Source organism: Bison bison, unplaced genomic scaffold (assembly GCF_000754665.1).
Source record: "Bison bison bison isolate TAMUID 2011002044 unplaced genomic scaffold, Bison_UMD1.0 scf7180017864471, whole genome shotgun sequence".
Taxonomy (NCBI): domain Eukaryota; kingdom Metazoa; phylum Chordata; class Mammalia; order Artiodactyla; family Bovidae; genus Bison; species Bison bison.
In genome coordinates, this window is record NW_011495032.1 from 14107882 (window position 1) to 14135301 (window position 27420).

A 27420-nucleotide genomic window follows, 5' to 3' on the forward strand; every position below is an offset into this window, starting at 1 on the left:
ATTAGGTAAGGATCCTAGTTTCCAAAAAAATGAACCAAGAAACTTTGTGCGATCAGTGTTTTGTTATTCTCATTTGAGTCAACTTTTTTTTAAACCTTAAGATTCTGTTAATTGAGGTAAAATTTGTATAGAGTGATATGCACAGATCCTAGGTAAATGGCTCCATTGGTTTTTCACCACTGAATACACTTTGGTAACAACTACTCAGATCAAGACATGGAATGTTCCATCACCCCCAGAAAATTCCTTTCTTCTCCTTGTCTTTCAGTGGTTTTAATGGGACTCTAAGAATTCTTAGTTAATAAACTCCAACATTGTGAATATATCATTTTAAGTGTATATATATATATATCTTTATCTTTAGACTCAGTTTCAGATTCATTTTAAGCTCTATTTTCCCCAGACAGGTATCTTGTTTTGGCACTGTGTAATGAAAAGAAAAACAAACAAACCTCTATTTTTCACTCATTTGCCCTGATGCCTTTGTCGAAAATCAGTTGAATATATGTGTAGACATCTAGATCTAAACTCACTAGTTTGTTCCATTGATCTGTTTGTTCTTAAACCAAAAAGTAAGCATTATTTTTATAAATGTAAAAAGGAAAATCATAGAAAACACCAGGGTCAAACTATGTAAGATTTAGTTGTTCATATATTGTATATGCATGTGGATTTTATTTGACAGTTATGGTGAGGCAGATATAACCATAAATGTTTAACAGTATATTAATTGCTCCAGCAAGATCCAGAAATAATAGGGGCCTAAACAAGATTAACATTTATTTCTTATGTAACTTCTAAGTGTATGGACTTCAAGGCTAACAGAGCAATGTCTTCTGTGTTGAGGCTCTGCCATTTCCAGGATATCTCCTTTTATGTATATAGTCAGAGATAGCTCTCTACCATGTCAACATGCCAACCAGCAGTTAGCAGAAGAGCAAAGGGAGAACCAAGTTCCTTTTAACGACACATCAGAAGTAGCAAACATGATTTCTGCTCTGGCTAGAATTTTGGTCACATGGCCACACTTACCTACAAAGGAAGCTGGGAAATCTAGTCTTTCCTTGGGCAGCAAAGTGCTCTGTTTAAAAGGAGGGAGATAATAGGGATTTAGTGAGACAGCAGTGTTTTTAACTGTTTGATTGAGGTATGTAATATACATATACACAATCTAATATATGAAGCTTAACTGTGGAGGCTGTTGAATTTTTACATATTTCTATGCCCATGTAGCCCCATCCTGACCAAGATATAAAACATTTCCATCAACCCAGAAGATTCCCTTGTGCCCCTTCCTTGTCCATCTTCATGCCTTCCTCTCCCCAGAGGTAAAACACTGCCGAGTTCTCACTAGGAATAGTTTCTCTAGAACTTAGTATAAATGGAATCATAGAATATGCACTCTTATACATCAAACTTCTTACATTCAACAGAATGTCAGTGATATTTATCCATGTTATTGTACATAAGAGTTTATTCTTTTTTTTTTGCTGAGTCTGCAGTGTATTTATCTTAATGTTTTTATAAAATGATCTGGAATAATTTCAAAGGAAATGATGAGGTTTCCAAGAATGATAAGTAATATGTGACTGTGAAATAACTCTATGTGATACTTTGTAAAACATGGACAGATCAATCTGTAAGAGACAGAGTTTAAAAACTAAAATTTGTGTATTCTTTCAGGTGTATCAAACCGAACGATAAAAAAGCAGCACACATCTTCAACGAGGGTCTAGTGTGTCATCAGGTCAGGTATCTGGGTCTTTTGGAGAATGTCCGCGTGAGAAGGGCAGGCTACGCCTTCAGGCAGGCCTATGAACCTTGCCTAGAAAGATACAAAATGCTTTGTAAACAAACATGGCCTCACTGGAAAGGACCAGCAAGGTGAGACATTCATTAATCACATTTAATGATGAAGTTTTAAAACATACAAATACCATGTTGTTTTCTTCACGTGCTATTCAGGCAAAACAGAATCCTATGAAAAGTTGTATGTAACTTCTGGTTTGGACCGTCGTCTGTCAAGATACCATTTTGTGTCAATTTTTATTAATTCTAGAGCGCTTGGTCTTCAAGGTTAAAACAGGGCTTATCAAATCTACCTTTGGAATTTGTATGTCAATAGAACTTCTAAGATATGCTGTGGTGAGTTAGCAGGAGGGAAATTTGTGATTGATAATTGTATTTGTGTAGAATCATAGCAGGGTAGAGTTAGAGGCGTCTTGTATCACTGCTTTCAGCTTTTCATTTTTTTTTCTGGAGAATTAACCCCAGAGAGAGTGAGTAGGGAGTGGGGATCGAATTCTTTGCCCAAGTCTGTACCAATTAAGAAATGGATATAGGAGCAGTCATATCTGTTCTCTTGTGACTTCCTTTGTGGCTCAGCTGGTAAAGAATCCGCCTGCAATGTGGGAGACCTGGGTATGATCCCTGGGTTGGGAAGATCCCCTGGAGAAGGGAAAAGCTAGCTACCCACTCCAGTATTCTGGCCTGGAGAATTCCATGGACTGTATAGCCTATGGGATTGCAAAGAGTCGGACATGACTGAGTGAGCGACTTTCACTTCACTTTATATCTATCTATTCTGTAGAGTTGACTCATTGGAAAAGACTCTGAAGCTGGGAGGGATTGGGGGCAAGAGGAGAAGGGGACGACAGAGGATGAGATGGCTGGATGGCATCACTGACTCGATGGACATGAGTCTGAGTGAACTCTGGGAGTCCGTGATGGACAGGGAGGCCTGGCGTGCTGCGATTCATGGGGTTGCAAGGAGTCAGACACGACTCAGCGACTGATCTGATCTGATCTGATTCTGTGTTCTGTACCTGAACACAGGAGAGTTCACAGTGTCAGTGTTATTGCAAGTAAAACTGGATTGGAGAATATGGCAGAACTCAGGGCCATGTGGCTTTTCAGCTCATCCGCCCTACATTGCATTCATCCATCAAGTCCTAGCAGAGCACTGGACCACTGCAGACCCAAGCAGAGAGAGCTTGTGTGCTGGTGGGGGGCTGCTGCAGGAGAGAATCCAGGCCTTGTCTGTGCAAAGGCCTTTCTTCTGCTTCACCAGAGTCAGAAGTTACTCTTCTGCAGGCCATAGAAGCTTTCCCAACTACTACAGCAGGGCCAGTGTGCTGTTTGATGGGATTTTCTTTCACTGCACTGGTTGTGCCTCCACATTGTCAGTGCACCTGACCTGTCACAGGAGCATCAGTAGAATTACATGCTCACCTCGTATTGCAAGAAATTCCAGACTTACGGTGTGGTCTCTGATGCATAATTCAGTGCCCAAGTAATTAGGGTTTGGGTGCTATGTCATTTCCTACTGCTAATTTCCAGGGTATTATGGTCATTGTCTACTATAATACACAGAACAAGTATTCCTCCCTGCCTGGTATCCAGTCCACAGGTTGGTGGGGCAGAGTTTAGGGCTAAAGACTGACTTTAAATCCAGGCTCTAGGATGAAGGGGTTAGAGCCGAGTCCAGGCCCTTGCTTCTGCCCCGTAAGGCCTGTGTTCTTTTGCATTCCATTGCCTGGCACTTAGCACTCTTGGTCCCTGTCTACAATCTGAGTAGTAGGAGCAGTGCTTAAAAATGTTTACAGGGGTTAACTAAGAGGATTCAAAATAGATGTAATTTCTTGCATACTCTTTTGGCCCTGGTTGATCCATTGTTATGAGTTTATTTGAGCACCTCACCTGGAAAATCCCATGGACGGAGGAGCCTGGTGGGCTGCCATCTATGGGGTCACACAGAGTCGGACACAACTGACGTGACTTAGCAGCAGCAGCTAATGAAATCAAGAAATTGGCTTTAATAGCATATTTTCTTAGAATATGTAGTTTGAACCCAAAATGCTTTTTTAGCATTTACCCCTGGATTTGGTTAAATTTGTGGAATTCAATCTGGGAATTCTCTGATGAAAGGATGCTTAGTGAAAGAACAGTTATACTTAGAAATAGATCCAACCAGTCCGTTCTAAAGGAGATCAGCCCTGGGATTTCTTTGGAAGGAATGATGCTAAAGCTGAAACTCCAGTACTTTGGCCACGTCAAGCGAAAAGTTGACTCATTGGAAAAGACTCTGATGCTGGGAGGGATTGGGGGCAAGAGGAGAAGGGGACGACAGAGGATGAGATGGCTGGATGGCATCACTGACTCAATGGACATGAGTCTGAGTGAACTCCAGGAGTTGGTGATGGACAGGGAGGCCTGGCGTGCTGCGATTCATGGGGTCACAGAGAGTCGGACACGACTGAGCGACTGATCTGATCTGAGAACCTAATATCATGGTTTAAGATAAGATAACCTATTTTTATAACTCAGAACATGTGTTGCTTTTATTTATCTTTATAGAGCTGGTGTGGAAGTTTTGTTTAATGAATTGGAGATCCCTGTGGAAGAATACTCCTTTGGTAGATCAAAGATATTCATTAGAAACCCAAGAACAGTATGTAATTTTGCATTTGTGTTATAATCATGTAAGCAAGTTCTTAAAGGATGTTTAACTTTATAGTGTTACCCAAGATGCTACCAAGAATGTCACATTTTTGTTTTTCTACAAATATCCAAGTGGATGGCTTAATAAAGGGTAGTGGAAGAACACATGTTTTATGAAACATCAAAATTTTTGAGCTGATAGATGGTGTAATATTTAAAAAATCAAAGAAACTGATATTACAGTAAAACCTCCCTCATTCATAAAAATTGGAGGTTAATCCAGTCTGTATATGTAATGTCTGAATTATACAGTAATTTCAGGAAAGACAACTCTACATGAAGTCACCCAAATTAAAAAAAATTTTTAAGAACACTTAAAATTCTACTTATTAAAAAAATCTGATTGAGCATTTTTATAACTGAAGAGACTAGCATGAAATATAATGAACATAGAGGTTTATTGGAAATATGGTGAAATACAAAAGTATTTAAATTGTTTGAGAGAAACCTAAGCAATCGTTTGAAGTCACCCCCCTTCTGTTAACAATTTCATTCTCATTGATAGTGTGAAGGCACATCTAGAGCTCAGTCCAGCCCTTATGTGATTTGTCATAAACACTTTGTAAAACACTGTAAAAACACTTTGTAAAACATTTGTAAAACACTTTGTAAAACATTTGTAAAACACTGTACCCTAAATTGTGTATCTTGCATGAATTCATCCAAATAGTTTTCTCCATCTGTTATTTTATTAGTTATTCAAATTAGAAGACCTGAGGAAGCAACGGCTTGAGGACCTGGCCACTCTCATTCAGAAGATTTATCGGGGGTGGAAATGTCGCACACATTTCCTGCTGATGAGAAAAAGCCAAATTGTGATTGCTGCCTGGTTCAGGAGATACGCGGTAAGAGCTCATGACGTTTTTGAGGTATAATCATGGTACTTTTTTGCAAATGTTTGTTCTGTACTTAACTATGAAAGTAACTTTTTACATACTTGATCTTCCCAATGACCTGGTGAAATGGGTCTTCTTCTGGTCCCGTTTTTTAAAGATGAGAAAACTAAGTAACAGCTACTAGATGGCTGAGATGGGGTTTGAGTCCAGGACAAGTCAGAGCTCCAGTTGAGTTCATCCCACTGTTTTCCACTGATGGAGATACATGTAGTGGAGGTCTACATCTTGAATTTGGTTTTCAGATTGGAAGAGATAATGTTATTTAACCATTTGAGTAGGGTAGGGTCAGTTTTCCCAAATAATTGGCTGTCCTCCATTTATTGTAGGAGCTCTGAAAATGGTTTTAATTCCAGAAAGCTAGTGCCACATTTTAGTAGAATTCTGGGTTTGGGTAAAGGTTTGGATTTCCTTTAGTCCTCAGATATCAGGCCCTTTGGGAAAAGGTGCGAAAATAAAGTATATTTATTTAATTGATATGGAATTTCTTTGGGGAATTTTCTTTCTCACTCAATTATAGATGTTTCATTGGCGGCATAACAGGTTTGAGGGAAACCTGAAGGTTTGCCTCTAGGCTAGGTTGAACTTGGCATTGTGTTCTCACAAAATGAATTTTAATGATAAGGGCGCTGCTGCCAAGTGTATTTTCATTCTCTGCTTTTTCACTGGAGAGTGGGTTGGAGAGTGAATTAAAATTGCAATCAAATCTCCTTTAAGTGTGTTCTTCTTTTTCAGCTGTAGAGTAGTTTTACTTTAAAGGAGTGTATAATTAGAACGTAACTTATGCTGGCCTATTCTCATGTAATCCATTTGAGTGTAAATTTCTGAGTTTTATAAATCAATGTTACTTAAATGAGTAAAGAGAAATTACATTTAAAAGAACATCTTCAAAACTGCTTCCTTGAGTTAAAAGAGTATAACCAACGGTACAAGTGTTAAAGTCTGACCCTAGCCAGCCACATTAATGATAAATTTATTCACATGTATTTTACAAAGGCCCAGAGGGCTGTTGTCTCCAGCCTGGCTGCACATAGTGGTACTTTGCCCTTTGGCAGTTTTGTAACGCTCTGTTTTCTGTTTGCCTTAGAGTGGGAGGACTAACAAATAACCAATCCTCAAGGAACCCATTTTTATTATTTCTTATTTTGAGATCAATAAAAAAAAAAAATAAGTTTTGAAGCATCCTAAATTTATCTGTCTTCAATTCTACAAATAGTTTTGAAACTCCTCCTCTGCCAGACTCTGAGGGAATAGCAACGTGAACCAAACAACCTGGTTGCTGACCTCATACAGTTTACATCTAGCGAGTGACAATGTGCATTTAAGCAAATAAATAATCAGAACAATGGCAGATTGTAGTAAGTGCTAGGAAGGAAATAGAGAACTGAGATCTAGAATAATGGTGAGACAGATACTACTTTAGATGGGGTGGTCAGGGAAGACCTTCTGGAAGGGGCCATTTCGTCAGAAGAATGAGAAGAAACAGGAACCGATAATAGCAACATAAAGCTTTGGTATGTCCAGATTTTAAAAAAGTCATCATATGTATTCTTAATTCTTGATGCTGAGAATTAGAATGAAAACAAATAATAGCCCAAGCTTTAGAATGTTATTTCTGTTTCAGAATTTTAACTATGGACAAAACTCAGAAACTTTGTGAGGTTGTTTCCAGACTGTTCCAATAAAGCTAGTCACACAAATCTTTTGTTTCCCAGTGCATATAAAAGTTATGTTTGTGCCACACTATAATCCATTAGGTGTGCCATGTCATTATATCTTTAAAAGTATATACCTTAATTAAAAAATATTGCTAAAAAATGCTAACCATCATTTGACAACACAGAGTTGCCACAAACCTTCAATTTGTTAAAAAAAAAAATTTTTTTTTAAACTCCAATATCTATGTAATACCTCCATCAGTTATCTATAGTTATACAGGCCAGTGATTTTCCCTTGACCAAGTAAATCAAAGATTTTCTGAATGTCCATTTTCAGTTACTGATTACCTTAAAACCCATAATCTGTGGTATTTCATGGCTCCTTAAGGTGAATTTTAAAGAGAGAGTTATTTTCAAGCCATGTAGGAATTTTAAAAGAAAACATGGAGGTACCAAATGGATGTGAGAAGCAGTGGTCAGGTATTATAGGTACAGTTTGTTCCCTACAGACATGGAGTATCCTTCTGTGTGGAATCCTAGAGGTTTTCCAGCTCCTCATTTGATTGATGGGGAAACTGAGACCAATAAGGGCAGTGACTTGTCCAAGGTCCCAGAAACAAGGTCCTCTGGCTGGGTCCAGAGGGGCTACTTCAGGGTAGTTCTCAGGCCTGGAACGCTTTCCGCGGGCTTGGTGGGGAGCCTTGGACTGGGAGTCCTGTGGCTTCCATTGCCCTTTGTCAGGATCTCTGCCTTTCTCTCTGGCATCGTCTTGTTCTGCTGCTCATACATCGATAACTTCACCCTCCATCTCTTCTGAGCTTCCAGAACATAGCCTAGAGCCCTTGGAGCATCTGTCCCCCCTTAGAGAAAGTGAGCTGGGCAGTCTGCCATTTCCAGGGTCAGAGTCACAGCCTGGCTTCAGTAATTTGTTTGAAAAACTGTGAAACTTCATCCCGGGGACCCACATTGTAGTGAATATTCCCTACTAAACACAGTCAACACTCACTTTTTCTAGAGTTAGTGTTCTAGCAGCCTCCGCTTTCCAAGACATCAGCTGGGAATTAAGACGGGCCTCCAGCCATTGACCTTGTCTCACTGACCCTTGGGAAGACTCTGACTGGGTCTTCCTTAACCTTGCCCACCTGGATAATCTCTGCTGCATCTGAACCTGCCTTTTGGGCTCGCATTTCTCTGGGACAGACCCTGTTTCTCTTTTCCACTGCTGACTGGTGTCCCCTCTGAGTCCTTGAGTGCAGGGATGCAGTCAGGGTAACATCTACATCTTCACAGTTCTATTCAAGGGCTGGATGTAGAGCACCAGCTCGATAAATAAAGTTTAGTCGATTGATAAACGTTTGCTTCAATTTGTGAGCTGATTTCCCAGCTTGAGGCAGTAAAAGCAGCAAACCTAAAAGGAATGTGGGGTGTCAGAGGCTGACGTAGTCAGTGGCATGGTGAGAAATGGAACCAAGAAGAGCACACGCTCAGAAGTAGGTGCAGAAGTCAGTGTGTATTCATTCCGTGTGTGTTCATCGGTATCTGTTGTGCATTTGACCGTGTGTTATAACAACATGGTGCGGAGAACAGATGTTAAGAGTGGTGGGTCCTGACTCATTTAGACATTAGTTAATTGTATTTACCAGCCTTGAAGCAAACTTTGGATTAATTGTAATAATTTTGGATTCTTGGATATTTTGATTTCTATACTTAATTGGTTGCCAGAAGGAATAAGGGTGATCAAGAGTTCATTGCACTAAGTAAGCTGACTCTTTCTTGGTATGTGTGTTGTGGATATGTAAATAGAACTGCTGATATCTTCCCCTTTCATCCTACAGCAACAGAAGAGGTATCAACAGATAAAGAGCTCTGCCTTGGTAATTCAGTCTTATATCCGGGGTTGGAAGGTGAGTTTGAAAGAAGTGACCCTTACTTATGTGGTGTTTTCACATTCTTTACAAAGGATGATGTCTTCATGCTCACTCTGCAGGGGAGGGCTCCTTGTCTCCTGCCCACCTTGTAAACAGTCAGATAGAAAGAATAAATATTATGGGCCAAGCTGGGGCCCTACAGCACCATGTCTTGGCTGCTTCCTGCTTTCTTTTCAAGATTTGTTCTCTGAGCAGGAAGTCCTTGAAATAATACTGTACATGATGTTGATCTCCTCTCACCCGCTATTTGCAAGGGAAGCGGTAGTCCATGAGGCTGAGTACCTGTGAGTTCTGCCAGACCTGAGCACCCCCAACCCAGTGCCTTCCATACCCTCCCTGTGACAGTCTTACGGGATGTCCCGTCATGATTGAAAGATCCTAAGCTCTGGTTGTCTTAGTGCACCCACCCCACCTGATTCTAGGTCCTTCCTGCCAAAGCTTGGTTCAGAGTCAGCAAACTGTAGCCCACAAGCCAAATGTAGTCTACTGCCTCTTTTCACACAACCCGAGAGCTAAGAATGGTTTTTATATTTGTATATTATTATTAAATTTAAAAAAAGAGAAGAAGACGATTTCATGACATGTGAAACTTATAGGAAATACAAGTTTCATATAAATATATGCATACCTGAAGTGCAAAGTTCATGTAAAGATAGCTTTATTAGTACACTACGTCCTATACAAGACTGGGCATCTGAACAACAACAGGACATTACTATGCTCTTGTCTGACATCTTGCGTGTGGCTGCTTTAGTGCTACAACAGCAGAGTTGGTAGTTGTGATAGAGAACATATGATCTGCAAAACCAAAAACACATACTATCTGTCCTTCTGCAGATAAAGCTTGCTGATCCCTCCTTGAGTCAAAGGAACTTCAGGGCCTGTTGTTGCCATATTCCTGTTGGGTGATTTTGTGGAGGGGGCTGGATCCAGAGGGACTACTTCAGGGTAGTTCTCAGGCCCAGAGAACTTTCTGGAGGGGGAGCCTTGGACTGGGAGTCCCATGGCTTCCATTGCCCTTTGTCTAGTCCTATGGGCAACCCAAGGACTTGGTATTAATAGTTATACACAGCAATGGCCAAATATAAGTCTGAGCACACAGAGTATGTGAGATTGCTGCCTGCAGGTTTTTCTTTTGACCTTCTACTGAGTACTGGGGTTCAGATGTCCTGTCCAGAGACCAGAGGCGGGACACAAGATTCACCTCCAAACCAGCTGTCCTCCTAGCCCTACCCCGACTAAATCAGTTGCCAGAAATGACTGGAAGGAAGCCACTAGTATTGAACCAGTGAGATAATTTTGTTTTATAACAAGTTTTTAGCTATCTCTTTTGAATAAAAAGTACAACTACACTTCCATTCCAGACAGTAATAGGATAAATGATCAAGTGGCTCTTGATGGATCATTGGAGATAGACCCACCGTATACACCCATCATGTTCAGAGAACTCTTCCTTCCATCTGAGGCATCCAGTTTATATTGCTATGGTCAGATTTATGGTAAAGAATCTGCCTGCCATGCAGGAGACCTGGGTTCAATCCCTGGGTGGGGAAGATCCTCTGGAGAAGGGAATGGTTATCCACTACAGTATTCTTGCCTGGAGAATCCCCATGGACAGAGGAGCCTGGAGGGCTACATACAGTCCATGGGATCGCAAAGAGTTGGACACCACTGAGTGACTGACACTTTCACTTTCATCAGAGTGTGGGAGGATGCTGTCTGTCTGAGTGGGGCTACACTGTCATGATTGACAATGTCTTCATTTACCTCCTTCTCATGGTCCATTTTGGGCTAATGAGCAACTTTTCCTTTCTTTAAGCTGTTGATTTTTCACTTGAGAATGGGAATTATGACTATGTTTTCAGGTATTTTCTTTCAAGTCACTGGATACACGGGGTTTGCTTTTTGGTTGATTTTCGCTCTTTCTGGATCATTCTGTGTGCTTTAGGCCCGGAAAATCCTGCGGGAACTGAAACATCAGAAGCGCTGTGAGGAAGCCGTCACCACCATTGCAGCATATTGGCACGGCACCCAGGTAGGCCAGAGACCCCCCAGGATAGCAGTGGGTCAAGAGTGACTTGTGAAACAAGGGACCCCCTCATTCGGGTTTCACTGGCTTAAGCTCCTGAGCACGCATTTGCCTCTTGCTCTTTCCAACATTTTGGTGTGGGGTGGTGGCTCACGCTTTTGTATACTGTTTGATGGTGACCGTGTCTGTCTTCCTCTTTCTCCACTGGGAACCAGCAGTAACCTTTCTTGCCTTAAACTTCTCTGTAAATCCTTTTCAAATGCATCACAGGCGCGAAGGGAACTGAGCCGGCTGAAGGCGGAGGCTAGGAATAAACATGCTATTGCAGTTATTTGGGCTTACTGGCTTGGATCTAAGGTACTTGAAATGCATATCCCATCACTCCCATCCTGGAATCTGCAATAATCAATCCATGTTTCTAGCATCTCAGGGGATGGAGTCCCACGGTTAACAGTGGCGCATGTCCTAGCAGCGAGATTTAATAACCCTGGAGATGTTCATGCCAACAGAGCACGTTAGGAAGCTAACTCTAAGCACGTGTAGGCAAAAAAAACACTAATTGCTTACTAATGAGGTACTAGTGTAGCTGCTCTTTTTTAAAACTCAAATAATGTGCATGTGTAGTTTGGGAGGAGTTTTTTATTTGTTTGTTTTTTACCCCCTTGATGTGTCCTGGCGGTTTTCTAAAGGTGTTTTAGTATGTGGCGGGGGCATGATGGGAATGTTTAATTAAAATTTGGGTTTTGATTGGTCCTTGTAACATTGATAATAGAAATGCCTTTAATGCATGCTTGGCAAAAATATTAATCCATGAATGAAATTGGTTTTTAGGCTCACTAGAGCCGCTATTGATTATTATAAGCAAAATATTATATGTGAAAAGAATGATCATCTGTGATTTAGCAGAAAGCTATGTTCGTGCAAAACTAGCTGTAATTGCCCCTGAAGAATCCCAGGAATTTCGGCATCAGCTGTTTGTGTTCAGAAACAAAGGCCTCCTGAAATACTCTCACTAATCCCCAGGCAGAGTTGTGGGCTCTGTGAACATTTCACATACCCCAAGGGACGAGCATTTTAGATGTTTTCGTTACTTAGAAAAATCAAAGGTCATCTCTGCTAAAAATGTGAATCCCAGTTAGAAACTCAAATACCAACGTAGTCCTATGTTTTTAAGTCTACCTTGTCAGCGTTATAAACCCATGTTGTGAGAAAAATGAGAAAAGTCAACATTTGCCTGCATAAAGATCATAACTTGCCACAAGCTAACCAAAGTTGTTCGTTTGTGTTTGCCCCTGAACATCTGTGTGCAACCAGCTAGTTCCTTTTATAAACCGAGGGAACCGAATCAGAGGCAGAGGGTCTCTGGACGGTGGATTTCTCCACTGAGTGAACTCATTTCCTGGTCTCAGTACTATGATGTCATGAAACATGAGTGCCTGTCTGTTTTCATCTTTTAAAACACGCCTCAGATTAATTTTTCCCTCAGTTTGATTTTTAAACCTATGAGTTTTCACTTTTTATCTTGCTTCTATATATGTCACTGTTTGGGGCCCTAGCTAATATTGAATTTTGATACATGTTACTTCTAATTTTCCAACTGCAGAGTTTGGGTGTTTTGGTTTTTTTTTTGGAAGTTCAGAGAAGCAACCTTTATTCCTTCCAGTTTTCTAAATGGTTGTTCACAAGAGTTATGTTTTTATATGTTCAAGTGAATGGACTCGGAAATTCACTGTGTCTTTAGCCCCATGGACTGGCAGCAGAGAGGAGTCCACAGAAATTATTAGGTGCCACTTACAGTTCTGAGGCTTTGATGAGGGAGGGAGTGAGAGAGTGTGGGTGAGGATGTAAGAGGGAAAGAGAACAGGGGAGAGAAAAGGAACGGATTGGAAGGAAGGGGGCAGGCTGGGAGTGTTTCCCTCGGGTCCCACATGCATTGTCCTGCTTGGAGACAGAGTCTCAGTGCCCTGAAAGTACACCAGCCTGACACTGATGCTTTGGATTTAAATAATTGTGCACCATTTCTCTTTCATTCTGAAATCCTGATACATAAATTGGCTCTTCTGTTTGGTGGGGTGTCTTTTTCTGGTCATTTGTGCTATCTGCATTGGGCTGTCTCTTTTATTTACCATCTAAAACATTCTAGGCTCGAAGGGAATTGAAACGCTTGAAGGAGGAGGCTAGGCGTAAGCATGCAGTTGCTGTCATTTGGGCTTACTGGCTTGGACTGAAGGTACTTCCTCAACAACTTCTTTCTGTCCACGGTGACTCGATGTAGCCCTTCTAGCACCTACTAACCCTGACCAAATGATCAATTATGCTTGCTGATGGTCTGCACAATCTTTTACAGTGGCACCTTGCCTAATTTGGTTTCTTTTAGAGAGCAAACCTATACACTAAAATTTTCTGATTTTATTGCAGTGTCTTTCTTTAAGTAATAGGTTTAAAGTAATAGCATATTATTTAACTATAGTAATGTAGCATATTTTATTCTTTGTTATGCAAATTCTATTTAATGTCCTCTTCATGAGGATGAAGTGTTTTTTTTTCCCCATTTGTGATACAGAGTTATAGCAGTTGAGCTAAAAGCTGACCCACTGTCTGCAGTGACCAGGCTGGGGATACTGGGCTTTTGTTTCCCTTTATCCTTCTATTCTGTCCCATTGATGGCTCCTGGAGCAGAGCTTTCTTCAAACTGGCCATCAATCATTCTAATTGTTCAGCATAGAAACCAAAGGGTGTTGCATAAATGTACAGATTTTGACAAGTAAGACCAGCAGTGGATCATTCAGGTTAAAGAGAACTTTAGATTCAAATGCCTTCTCATTTAAGGCAGGGTTTATTTCAAAGAGGTTCTTACTGCTTGAGGTAAGGATGCAGGTACCTAAATATGATTAGGCTCTGGAAAACCTTGAGAATGACCTTAGGCAATACAAGGATTTTGTCTTCCTAAGAGTCAATAACTCATCACTGTAGGGAGCTATTCATATTGTCATTGGGGGGATAATTAGGCCCCTTTTTGGTATTTGCTCTTCATTCTTTTTACTTTAATACTGTAATAATTCACTTTTTTCTAAATATTTGAATATTATCCAGGAAAGCGTTAACTCTGAATCTGAACTGAGTTAGCAGTATCCATAAACTCTGCTTTTAAGAGTCTGTATTTTTCCCTGAAAGTTTAGCCTATAACTTTGAGTAAATTAACTTTTTTATTATAATGAATATTCATCAAATTTTGAAGTAATTAAGAAGTAACTTAAATATGAATTTAAGATGTTCTATTTCAAGAATTGAACAAGTTCTGAAATGACTTTTTTAAAGTCAAAATTGAGGATTTTATTTCCCGTTTTATTCACATTCTAATTTGCATCTAATTTTCATAAAAGGAAAGAACAAACAGCATTGAGTCAGGAGTTTTACTCTCTGTAATGCTCTGTACCAGCAACATCACATTTGTCTTCGGTTTTCTGGATTTAACTAACTGCACATATGATTTTATATTTATTATAATACTTTCATATTAAGAGTGTGTGCTCGCATCATATAAACCAAATTCAGTTTGTAGGTGAATGCTATTTTAGTTAGTTAACTGGCCTTAGTATAGACATAACTGTCTTTTTTCCCCCAGTTTCCACAAAACAGGAGTATTTTAATGTGTTACCATAAAATTATTATAAGATTAAATTTCTTTGAAGTTTAAGAATGTAATAATTTTGTATTTTTATATTTTTAAAAAAAAGTTTTGTTGGTATGAACAGTAGTTTTGCCCTTTTAAAGGATTTGATTCTTGTGGAGTTATTACAAAGTGGACCCTTTTTAAGACCCCTGGGGCCCAGGAAGGGAACCCATTCTGTGTACCGTCTTGTCACCAGGCATCTTCTGTGTGTAGCTGTATTTCAGGAGAAGGGGCCTGTCCTGTATCACAAAGCATGTTGCATTGAGCTCAGTTACAATGACATTCAAGTGTATATAAATGTACAGTCAAGTACATTTCTAAGGATATATTTTCATGAAACCTCACTTTAACTTCTCTGCTTTTGTACATTTTTATAATTTTAGGAGCCAGTTAATGAATATCATTTTTCTTCCTGTTCCTTTTACCCTTGTAAGTTTGAGATTGAAGGGAATCCCCTAGTGGTCTAGATGTTGGGACTTAACACTCTCTGCTGAGGGCCTGGGTTCAATCCCTGGTTGGGGAACTAATATCCCATAAGCCACATGATGAGCCCCCCCCCCAAAAAAAATTTTTTTTTTTTTTCATTTTTAAAAAAATAAAATAATGAAACATAAACTTAAAAAAAATTTTTTGAAATAGTTATAAACAACATGCTGCATACTAAGTTACTTCAGTAATGTCCTACTCTGTGTGACCCGGTGGACTGTAGCCCACCAGACTCCTCTGTCCATGGGATTCTCCAGGCAAGAATACTGGAGTGGACTGTCATTTCCTTCTCCAGGGGAATCTTCCTGACCCAGGGATTGTGTCAGGAATCCTTATGTCTCCTGCGTTGGCAGGTGAGTTCTTTACCACCAGCAGCACCTGGGAAGCCCCTATAACCAACTCCATGACTACAAGAGAAATGATCATCAGTAATGTGAGATATGAATTAAAGGAAGAACAGCCTACATGGTGTATAAGAGAATTTTTAAACTTTAAAAGTCCATAGGTGTAGAGAATAAGTCTGGTACTCAAATGCCCAGAGGCACCAGACGGATCACATGAAGGAAGTAACAGATGAAATGTGGGGAAGGAACACAGGCCTCCAGCAGTTTGGAGCAAGCAGCTCTCTTCCAAAGGCTGCTCTGGTTCACTCAGTTCTTGCTGTGTGAGAATGGGGCTTCCTGTTGCTAGATCTTAGAGAATTGTAAGAGAAATCTGCAGTCTGAACACCTATGTCAAAGTCTTAAAGTGCATATAAAATATTTTTCAACAAATTGAATTTGGTTACTTGGTTGCTAATTTATAGCCCCTAATACAGAAATATTTTGAACATGTGCTGTTAAACCCAGAAAGCTAAGCTATAAGAAAAACATAATGTCTAAATTATTCAAATAGGCAAATATTTTGCCAGATTCTAACTCTCCTATTTATAGCTGGATTATAAACATTTTAAATATTTTCCCCTCAATTATGAAACTTAACTACCATTCATTCATTTGACAGACACCTCAGTTATTTTATTTGTTAGACACTAGCATACAAAGTAAATATGACAATATAGCAGAGAAGAAATATTAAACTAAAACTAATACGATGTCTTAAGTGCTGTGATTAGTATTAGTAGAAAGTTTGGTGGGAGTAGGAGTGAGAGAAAAATTAATGTAATTAAATGGAAGATAATGATCATTCAAAAGCTTCCTTTTACATTCTTATTTTTAGTCATATGCCCTCCTCAGTATGTAGTACTCAAGTCCTGTCTTCATATGCAAGTCTGTTTGAAACTGCCATATATTTCCTCAGGCATTTCTGGCCTTTTAAGAACAGTTTGAAGTGAAAATTACCTTATGTAATTTTTTCTGAAATGTATTTTGATTTTTGATAGATTTGCAGCTATGCCTGTACAGTGTTTCTCATCAGATCTTCAGGCTGTTTAAAAGCTAGTTACGAGGATTTAAAACATCAAAACATTCTGGTATTATCTTGCATCTCTTAATTTATTTTCCTCTGACTTAAAACCCACTGTCTCAATATGCTTCAATTACTTTGCTGTATCCAGAAAGACACTTGTGAATTTACTTCTTCCACTTAATTTTTGGTTTTAATAGAGGTGTGTCATCTTTATGGGCATCTGTTGGCCACACACTAACCTCTGTATTCTGCTGCTTCTTTTTAAAGGTACGCAGGGAGTACAGGAAATTCTTCAGAGCCAATGCCGGCAAGAAAATTTATGAATTTACACTGCAGAGAATTGTAAGTTTATATTTTATATGTGGCTAATTAGTATTATTGGGTTAACTAGTTCATAGCACTAACTCACTAGTATGTGACTTATCTGGTAACAGTTAAATCCTAATTGTGACATTGACGTTTAATATGACCTTTTTTTATCATCACTCCTAAAGTTCAGGTAAATTGTGTCAGAAAGAGGCCCATTAAAGAATATTAATCAAATATTCTTTTTTTGACAGAGAGAACATACTTTGGGAAAAGTGAACCCAAGAAAGCCAGGTGTCTCAATTCAGGCTACTATGACAAAAGTGCCATAGACTGTGTGGCTTAAACAGTAAATGTTGATTTCTCTGAACAGAAACGTTCATTTCTGCACAGCCTCCAGGGTGCTAGCACGATCTGGGCCTGATGAGGGCCTCTTCCTGGTTTCCTCACATGATAGAGAAGCAAACTCTTTCCTGTCTCTTCTTATAAGGACACTAATCCTATCTTGGAAGTTCTGCCCTCGTGACCTCATCTCAACCTCATTACCTCCTCAAGGCTCCATCCCCTAATACCATCCCATTGAGGGTTAGGATTTCAGCACAGGAATTTGAGGGGAATGTCAAGATCTTGGCCTGCTAAACTGCCATGAACCACTGCAGAGCAAGGTTGGCAACACAGACTAGTGGGTGGAGGGGTGTGGGAGAGCAAGGCTGTGCCCGTCTCCCAGGATAGATCCTAAAGTTCTCTGTTTTTCTGCAAATAGATGTAGTGCTGAAGAGTGTGAACTCTGGAGCCAGCTTGCTCCACCACTCACAGATTTGAAAGCCTCATTTTGTCATCTGTACAGTGGGGATAGTAATAGCACTTAACTTGTAGAGTTAGGGTAAGGGTTCAGATGAAGTCACACTGTAAAGCTCCCACAGTGCCTGACCCATGGTAAGTGCTCTAGAGCAGTGCTGTCCAGTAGAACTTTATGCAGTGGCAAAAATGTCCTGGATCTTTGTGGTTCAGTAGAGTAGTCACGGGGAGAAGGCAGTGGCACCCCACTCCAGTACTGTTGCCTGGAAAATCCCATGGAGGGAGGAGCCTGGTAGGCTGCAGTCCATGGGGTCGCTAAGAGTCGGACATGACTGAGCGACTTCACTTTCACTTTTCACTTTCATGCATTGGAGAAGGAAATGGCAACCCACTCCAGTGTTCTTGCCTGGAGAATCCCATGGACGGAGAAGCCTGGTAGGCTGCAGTCCCTGGGGTCGCACAGAGTCGGACACGACTGAAGTGACTTAGCAGCAGCAGCAGCAGTGTAGTCAGGAGCCATGTGTGGCTGCCTGTTAGACATTGTAGCTCTCTAGTGTTGACTGGTATTCCTTTGGTGATAATAATAAAATTAGTATTCACGTTGGTTACTTTTCTTTTTCCTTAACCATTTGGTGGAGCTCAGATTTCTCAAGCCAGTGAGAATAGTAGAGTAGAGACTTTTCAGAGGAGTTACAAAATTTTATGGACCAGAACTTGCTAAATTCCACTAAAGACTGGTTTCTTTGAGTCCGGTTTATATTAGACAGTGTTTTCTTTTTCTGGTGTATTTGACTTACCTGGTATTTTTTGTCAAACCCAACACAGGTGCAAAAATACTTCTTGGAAATGAAAAATAAGGTGCCTTCCTTATCTCCGATAGATAAGAATTGGCCATCGAGACCTTACCTGTTCTTGGATTCTACTCACAAGGAGCTAAAAAGGATTTTCCACTTGTGGAGGGTAAAAACCATCTTTTTATGTTTTTTCAAAGATGTCTTGCTATCTGTTTTGAGTGTTTGCAAAGGGTAATATAAAAGCAGGATTTTGAAGTAAGAAGCATGCTTGGCTATCTGTGAGAATTCCCGGTGCCCTCAGTGCTCCTGTGATGTCTCCAGAACTGCATTGTCTTTCCCATCCAGACTAGTTGCTTTCAAGTAGTCCAATTTTTTATCTTCATCTGTATGTGAAGAAATACTACTGGAAGTAGAAATAATAAAATTCGAATATCTTCATGTGAATAGTAAAGTCTCACAAATTACATGAGTTTACTTTCTACATAGAACTACATAGACATACATGAGAACATACACGTTCTGATGGACTGGGGGGAAAAGCTCTAACGTCACCCAAAAGACATTAAAGAGATTAAAATTTCCTTCCCCCTGGCTCTCTGAGTAAAAGGGAAGCTGAAAATCTATTTGATTTGGCCTTATATTTTAGCTCACTTAATTTTACATGAGCACATAACATGTAATTTAGGTGGTGCTCAGTGTGGACTCTGTGGGATACTTGTTTGTATAAAGATGGACTTTATTTCAGTAACTTAGTTGGTATGTGGAACGGTACAATTATTTGTCATTTGGATAGAATGAAGTCTTAGGTTGAAGGGCTTGTATTTAGTGAGTGAGCAACTGATGGATACATCTTCCAGGAAACTCTTTCCTGCTCAGTGCTGGGACTTGTTCTTAGCTGAATCATATATATATATATATATATATATATATACACATACAGAGAGACATTATCACTAGTCAGTGTAATGATTGTTCCCAGCACAGCCTGTGGAATGGAATACTAAGTCCTGTTCTCCTACTTAGTGAGTCAGTTTGGCAAGATTTGCCATTATCTCAAGGTTCACTTCCCCCTTTGAGTCTGATACAGAAACTATTCCAGAAATAATGATGGGAGGTTGTGAATACTAGGCATCTGCTCCGCCTCTCCTTTCCCCTGGCTCCTGAATTTTGCCCTTACCTCCCTTGGTTTGGGGGTGGAGAGAGAAAGGGATGCATTTATTCCAAGGGTGGGCAGTAATGCTGATGATCCTTTATATGATCATGTGGGTGATTCTCACCCATCCGTGAACTGGATTTCTTAGAAAGTTCATCTAAAGAAACTGGTCCTGCTCCTCATGCCATCCCCTGTCTCCTTTCAGTACAATCTCAGAATCAGTGTGAAGGGGAGATTTCTCAGGTCCTATGTCCACATTCGGGCTTCCCTGGTGGCTCAGTGGTAAAGAATCTACCTGTCAATGCAGGAGACTCAGGTTCGATCCCTGGGTTGGGACAATCCCCTGGAGAAGGAAATGGCAACCCACTCCAGTATCCTTGCCTGGGAAATTCCACGGACAGAAAAGTCTGCCAGGTCCATGGAGTCACAAAAGAGTCTGACATGACTGAGCGACAGACAACAAGAAACAACAATGTCCACGTCATGAAATGGTAATGGAGGATTTGGAGCATTGCTTTTCAAACTATAGATCGTAGCATATTTGTGAGTCATGAAATCAATTTAGTAGTATTACTATCAGCATTTTGAAATGAAAATAACAGGATACACAACATGTAGACAGGATAAGTGCTGTTTTGTAAAGCTTTTGTGTCAATTGTATATATGTGTGTGTATAAATATGCACGCTGGGCTGTGATGGACCATGTTTTTCTTCCTGTGAGTCTCTGAAAGAGTGTGGATGTCCAAGGGCTGACGTAGTGGGAGGAAACGGTACTCCCAGGAGGGTGCAGGCCAGAGAAGTTCTTGTATGTTTTGAAGAAGCATCGCAAGTTCTGCAACACAAATAGTAGTTTTTATGACATTTTCCAAGACCAACCTTTTAAAACTCAAGAAGGAAAAATTTTCTTGACCTTTTAATGAATATCTCATACACGTTTACTCTTATTTTTAACTGCTGTTAAATTGGTTTAGCATATTTAAGGATGAGTAATGATTTACTTATATAAGTGATGTCTTTTTTTCTTCTTCTTTTCATATCTCACAGTGTAAAAAATACAGGGACCAATTCACAGACCAACAGAAACTTATCTATGAAGAGAAGCTAGAAGCCAGTGAACTCTTCAAAGACAAGAAGGCTTTATATCCATCTAGGTATTATGATTTTACTTTACCCGTAAAAATCAATATTTTTAAAAAGTTTCTCAAATGTACTTGTAGGCATTTTCTAGTGGGATTTGATTTTAGTGACACACAGGTTTTTAATTTCATGAATTATTTTGAGCTTGGCTGGATATGTTGTTCAGTGGCTCAGTTGTGTCCAACTCTTTGTGACCCGATGGACTGCAGCACACCAGGCTTCCCTGTCCTTCACTATCTCCCGGAGCTTGCTCAAAATCAAGTCCATTGAGTCGGTGATGCCATCCAACCATCTCATCCTCTGTCGTCCCCTTCTCCTCCTGCCCCCAATCCCTCCCAGCATCAGAGTCTTTTCCAGTGAGTCAGCTCATCACACCAGGTGGCCAAAGTATTGGAGCTTCAGCTTTAGCATCAGTTCTTCAAGTGAATATTCAGCGTTGATTTCTTTTAAGATTGACTCGTTTAATCTGCTTGCAGTCCAAGGTACTCTGAAAAGTCTGAATATGAATGTAACACATTTGACCAAGAGCTTTCATACTTAGCATACTTAGAGAAACAAGATCACATGTGTTGGTTTTACTCCCTTAGCATTATCCTGAACACTTCCTAAATAATTAGAAGTTGTCATTTAAAATGAAAATTGTCTAGGCTAATAAGAGATTTACTTGGTAAATTCCTATTTGTTTTCCATTGGTTTCAGAGACTAGCTGGTTTCTGTTGACAATCTACTGTAATCACCATTCCAATCTTCCCACTTTAACAATTTGGGTCAGAATCTCCTTTGTAAAATAAATGAAGAATGAGCCAGTCTGTCACTTTCTAGCGTTGCCTGGACAGTGGCCTATATTGACCTTTGGTCAGCTAACTCATTGCCTCCGACTTCACTGGCCTCTGCAGTAATTTCAGTTCCTTTATTGTAGACATCAAGTACTCAGTAAAAGAAGGAAAACCAACTGCAAGTTTGCCAAGTGAAGTTCTTGGTAAAAACTGCTTTATCTGAATGTTCTTACATCTCCCAAGGTCATCATTCCCGTCCCTCCCCCCAGCACCCCAGAATTCCTATCCCTTTTGCATCTGGTATTTATAAAAAAAGTAGATTGTACAACTTCAAGCCAAATCTATAACAACTTCTAGCTTTTTCCAAAAAAATGTCTTAGAAATAAAATGCATTATATGCTAAGTATATTCACATGGACTGCATGTGGTATGTGTGCAGGTATGTTCTCTATGTCTACCTGTATTTGAAAGCTGTTCTTCTTAAAGGATTAAATAAAAGTAAGTTGCCAAACTCATTTGCTTTAGATATTTTAGTAGCACAGCTTACTTGGTTAGCTGATTTGGCTGCTTGAGGGGGCATACACTCCCCTCAGTCAAACACAGTGCCTAAAACCAATGGTATTCAAAGTGCCTGCTGTATAAAGCATATTCAAACAGGTAAACTGTCTGTATGCTTTCCTCTCCAACTTAATTCATTCAGCATTTTCTTTATGTATCTTTAAATTGTAGAGTAACCTTCTTAATTAACATTCCCTGTGGATGACTCCTTAGAAACTGGAAGGAGGGGGAAAAAAAACATTTTTGAAGAAACAAATTTCCAATACTATTAGCACTTTGTATTATTAAAAACATGTTAGAGTATGAACAACCACCCAAAAATGTTAGTATCAAGCCAAGGTCTTTGGGTAGTTTTACTAGTTTTCAGGGATGGTGGCGTGCTGAGCCTCCAGCATTAATTGAGGTGGAATCATGTACGCGCCCACTCCTGTGTGAAGCGGCTGCTCTTAGGGTGCCGGCCTTTCCTATCCTGGAGCTGTGAAACCCTGACCACCTACGTGGATTTTCTGCCCTGATCCTCCACCCACAATGCAAGCATTTTAAGTTGCATTTGCAAATTGCCAGAACTTTATAGCTCAAAGTGAAGCCGTGGTTTTTTCTTGGCGTCTTTGAAGAAGTCATCCCACAAGTCTTTAGGAAAAGAAATCTTGATGTTGGGTGCATGATCGTGCCTCTTGCAAGAAGTAGTTTGTTTGGAAGAAAACTGCTCCGATTCTGAATGTTTACCTTAGCCACTTGTGTCCATTTAGGGGCATATCCTAAGAGGAGAGGCCAATTTTCCTTTCACATATGGCCGGCTTAGAGCCAGAGTTATATGGTAATGTTAAGTGCTCCAAAGTTTTCTTCTAAAGTGGTTGCTCTGGATCTGTTCTACCCCTTAGAAGGCCTGTCGCTTTTCTTACTCTTTGTGAGAAAATGAAAATTTTCTTTGGGGCAGGAGATGATAATGATCTGTGCCCTCTTTATCATTGCTCTGTACTGTTTAAAGGCGTTAATGAATCCTGTGTAGGCAGCTGTTAACTTTATATTAACAGATTGGAAGAAATTGCCTCTTCCTTCCCATGAGGCCATGCACCTGGGTCTTGACTGTCCTTCTTGGGACAGATTTCTGTCTTAGTTGTTCCATGTGATGAGATTTTTATCAAAGTCTTCCCAACCAAATGCCATGGTCACATCAAAAATGTAATGAAGTTTGAATTTCAGAATCAACCAACTCGTTACCTTTTTCTAGTAGTACTTCCATCTGAAACCATTTCTAATGTGAGGAACTTTTTTCCTTCAGTGTTGGGCAGCCATTCCAAGGGCCTTACCTGGAAATCAACAAGAATCCGAAGTATAAGAAACTCAAAGATGCCATTGAAGAAAAGATTATCATTGCTGAGGTTGTGAACAAAATTAACCGTGCTAATGGGAAGGTAAGAATGCTAACCCTGGAGACCTGTAATGACAGTTGTTTCAATTGGGACAGTTGCCTGAATGTTAAAATCTGCATTGTAGAAAGACTCAGACAGAGAAAACAAACACTGTTATCAAAAGGGAAAGGGGCGAGGAGGGATACATTAAGAATATAGGGTTAACAGATACACACTACTTTATATAATATAGATAAACAGCAAATTCCTACTGTAAGGAACTATATTCAATGTCTTGTAATAATCTATAATGGGAAAGAATCTAAAAAGAAATATGTACACAGAGTGTATGTATAACTGGATCACTTTGCTGTATGTTTGAAACTAACACATTATAAATCAGCTATACATCAAAAATTTTTTTGCATTTCATATTCTCTGCAGAGTTACTGTGAAGGAAGCTATTTTCTTTCGCCTTTAAGCTTAGGTGGAATTTTGCTCATTCTCTGAAATTTTTGCAAATTGAAATAGATTGTCTATGTTCTTTAGTGTGTTTTCAGTTTACATAGGTGTGCAGGCTGAAAAATACTATTATAAGATGTGCATTTCTACAAATAACTAATGCCTGAAACACATGGACAATTTGGGGATGTTTTTGATCTTCGGTTTTATATCCTTTTTTGTTTCGTTTCTCGTAGAGTACATCCCGTATTTTCCTCTTAACAAATAATAATCTGCTTCTTGCTGATCAAAAGTCTGGACAGATCAAGTCAGAGGTTCCCCTGGTGGATGTAACCAAAGTATCCATGAGCTCACAAAATGATGGCTTCTTTGCCATCCACCTCAAAGAGGTAAAGCTTCAACTATTGATTTGACTGAAAGATTTCTGCATTGGTCCAATCTCTCAGCCATTGATTTAAGATTTTCCACATGCCTGTTACTTGAAGTATATATATCCTTCTTACTGATCTGCAAAATTGGGCTATATTCACTCTTACATAAAATCTCAGGCTTTGTTTTTCAGTAACTAAATAAGATTAATGACTTTTATTGACTTGTTCACTTGAATTCTCATTTCATTGAGTAGCTTTTTGTTTACACCCAGTGTTATGTGCATTATTTTGAGATAATGCCTAGAAATATCAAGACATTTAAAATTTTGCTTCCTTCTATTGTTTCTTGTATCTCCTAAATTGGTAAATGTCTTCTTGTCCATACTTAATTTGGGGGTTTTTTTAATTAAAGGATGCAACTATAGTAAAACAATGCCTAATAATTTTGACCTGAAGATTTTTTGATGTCAGCTTAACCAGGACCGCCTGGCTTGAATTGAGCAGTTCAAGTGTAGACTCTGGCATTGGTGCCATTAACTTTACAGTGACTTTGGCCAAGGTATTTAAACTTTAATATGCCTACCTAATTTTTCTTCTCTTAAAATAGGAAAAATATTAGTACCTACTTAATAGTGTTGTTATAAGGGTTGAATGGAACTATGTAAAGTGCTTAGCATAGTACATGTCACATAACAGTCACTGAATAAACAGATGTCAGTAAATATTAACATATATAGAGACATATACTTAGCTAATAGATAGTAGTCTATCTAACTGATTTTGAACTTAAAAAAAAAAACCCATAAGCTTTGTTCAGCCTGTTTTCCCCACTGTGGATTTTAACCTAAGGGAGCATATTATTTCATCGGTGATTATGAACCTCGATTATATATTAAAATATGCTGGTGCACAGGCCGTTTCCCCAGTCCAACCAAATCAGAGTTTCTTGGAATGGGGCACAAGCACCCTATTTTCCAAAAGCTCCCCAGGTGAGCCCCTTGTGCAGCTGAGGTTGAGCCTCTGCCCTAGAATATTTGTTGCAAGCGTTGTTGCTGCTGTTCTTATTTTTTTAACCGAATCATGGAGGAGCTTTTAGAACAGCGCTTTCAGGATGAGTTGTAGGTTAGGCCAGTGAGTGTTCCAACCTGAGCGAGCAAACAGATCACACATGAGCCTCGCTGTGGAAGCATCTGCCATAAGCCTTTGATCAGGCCTGACTCAGCATCTGCTTTTCCAACAAGCTCCCAGGTGGTGCTGGTGGTACTTCTGGTCCATCGACCAGCTTGGGGTGACAAGGGCTTAGGTGACCTTACTAAAGTGCTCTGAGCAAGTTGGAAGAAACGATGACTGCTCTTGTCATCATTGTTGATTCGGAAGACTTGACACCAGTAGCTGATGTTTTAAAGAAACTGTGAATGTGTTTTCAGCCAAACCTGTAAACACATACTTCCCGAGCTGTCTTTAATTACAATTAGCCTGACTCTTGGTTTGTTCTTTCAGGGCTGTGAAGCAGCTAGTAAGGGAGACTTTCTCTTCAGCAGTGATCACCTGATTGAAATGGCCACCAAGCTCTATCGGACGACTCTCAGCCAAACCAAACAGAAGCTCAATATTGAAATTTCTGATGAGTATGTTTATGAATTTTTTGAATATGTCTTTTCAGTTTCAGCTTTATTGTTTGAGTTGAGGGACCTGGTCTCATTCATTTTTACAGCTACTACTTATTGAGCCGAGTATGTGTTCGACATGTGTTCTAGGTGATGGATGGGCCGCGAGTGACACTGACCAAGTATCCACGTTCACATGCCTGACATCCTAATAGAGGACACAGATATGCACAAATGAAATAATAAATAGGTGGCGTGACTTTGGTTAGTAATAAATGCTGGCAGAGGAAAGAAAAGCAGATTAAAGGTCAGAAGATGTTATTTTTGATAGGGAGACCAGGGAGGCCACTTTGATGCGGTGGCATTTGAATTGAAACTGGAATCCAGGGAGACGCCTTCCAGGAGAGGCAGCAGGTGCAGAGGCCCTGAAGCAGGAGTGGACATTGTTAGAGCAAAATAGGGAGTAGGGGAAGACCCTGGAGCAAGAGGCAGGGTCTGTGTAGAGCCTAGAGTTGAGATTTTACTGAGGATGATGGAAAGCCACTATAGGTTTTGAGCAAGAATGTGACATAATTAGATTTATGGTTCTCAAAGATCTCTCTGCCTGCAGTGTGGAGAATAACTGTAGGGAGGCAAGAGTGAAAGCAGAGGAAATAGGAGCTTCTCCGAGCTGTCGGGTAAGGATGACGAGGCTTAGGCAGGGGTGTGAGTGGGAGGCTGTGAAAAGTAGTCAGGTTCTGAATGTAATTTGAAGGAAAACAAGAGAACTTATTAACAGATTGGGTGTTAGGTTTCGGGCATGAGCCCAAAATGGTACCATTTACTGCAGTAGTTGACACTGAAGAATGAGGGGTTTGGGGGTGGGGGGAAGTCAAGAGTGCCATTTGGGAATGTGTTAGGTATTTGATATACCTTTTTCTCCATACAAAGTAGAGTTATGAAATAAGCATTCTGGGTTGACAGGGGTTCACTAGTGTTAAGACTGCTGTGAATCTGAAATCTGCTCTTTTGGCTTCACATTAGGGCTCTAGTTATAGAGACCTGTTATTTGCATACAGGTTGGAGCATCCCTCCCTTTATTAAATCTGTCAGTATGAGATCACTGGATTGAATTTTAGTTACTATATGGATTGATACTTAATTGATTACTTTTCAATAGATTGTTTATTGTCTGTATATATACTTTCTTGGACATGGAGTAAAATTTGCATCACCATATTGCATAGGAAATGATTTTATTTTCTAATTAAGATTTTGCCTGCCTGTTTTATTTCAACTCTTTTTAAAAGTTTCTCTAAAATAAGTTCATATCCATTCCTGTCCCTTTGTAAGCCACACCAGCTCTCCTTGATATACTAGGTTTGACAGAACCTTAGGTCCACTGTCTGTTCTCATTGTACACTAGGAATGGTATTTAGATGGGGATAGAGGGTGAGGGGTGGTAATTGACTTTTATGTATACCCTATATTGGAAATTGCAATTTAAACAAAATAACTTTCCTTGTTATCAAGTCCTTTCTCATAAAGACTT

General features: G+C 39.8%; 1 protein-coding gene across 5 annotated transcripts in view; it reads left to right on the top strand.

Moving 5' to 3' along the window:
- MYO1B (myosin IB) overlaps nucleotides 1-27420 on the top strand; it is a 199730-nt gene that overhangs the window by 167783 nt on the left and 4527 nt on the right. For 3 of the 5 annotated variants that reach the window (XM_010860845.1, XM_010860844.1, XM_010860846.1), the window contains exons 18-30: nucleotides 1684-1884; nucleotides 4357-4450; nucleotides 5196-5345; nucleotides 8887-8955; nucleotides 10928-11014; nucleotides 11279-11365; nucleotides 13152-13238; nucleotides 16842-16916; nucleotides 18504-18638; nucleotides 20671-20777; nucleotides 23380-23512; nucleotides 24148-24300; nucleotides 25783-25910. In XM_010860845.1, coding sequence (XP_010859147.1) covers nucleotides 1684-1884; nucleotides 4357-4450; nucleotides 5196-5345; nucleotides 8887-8955; nucleotides 10928-11014; nucleotides 11279-11365; nucleotides 13152-13238; nucleotides 16842-16916; nucleotides 18504-18638; nucleotides 20671-20777; nucleotides 23380-23512; nucleotides 24148-24300; nucleotides 25783-25910 — 1506 coding nt within the window. The remainder of the gene's footprint in view (nucleotides 1-1683; nucleotides 1885-4356; nucleotides 4451-5195; nucleotides 5346-8886; nucleotides 8956-10927; nucleotides 11015-11278; nucleotides 11366-13151; nucleotides 13239-16841; nucleotides 16917-18503; nucleotides 18639-20670; nucleotides 20778-23379; nucleotides 23513-24147; nucleotides 24301-25782; nucleotides 25911-27420) is intronic. The other 2 variants (XM_010860847.1, XM_010860848.1) reach the window with 2 other exon arrangements.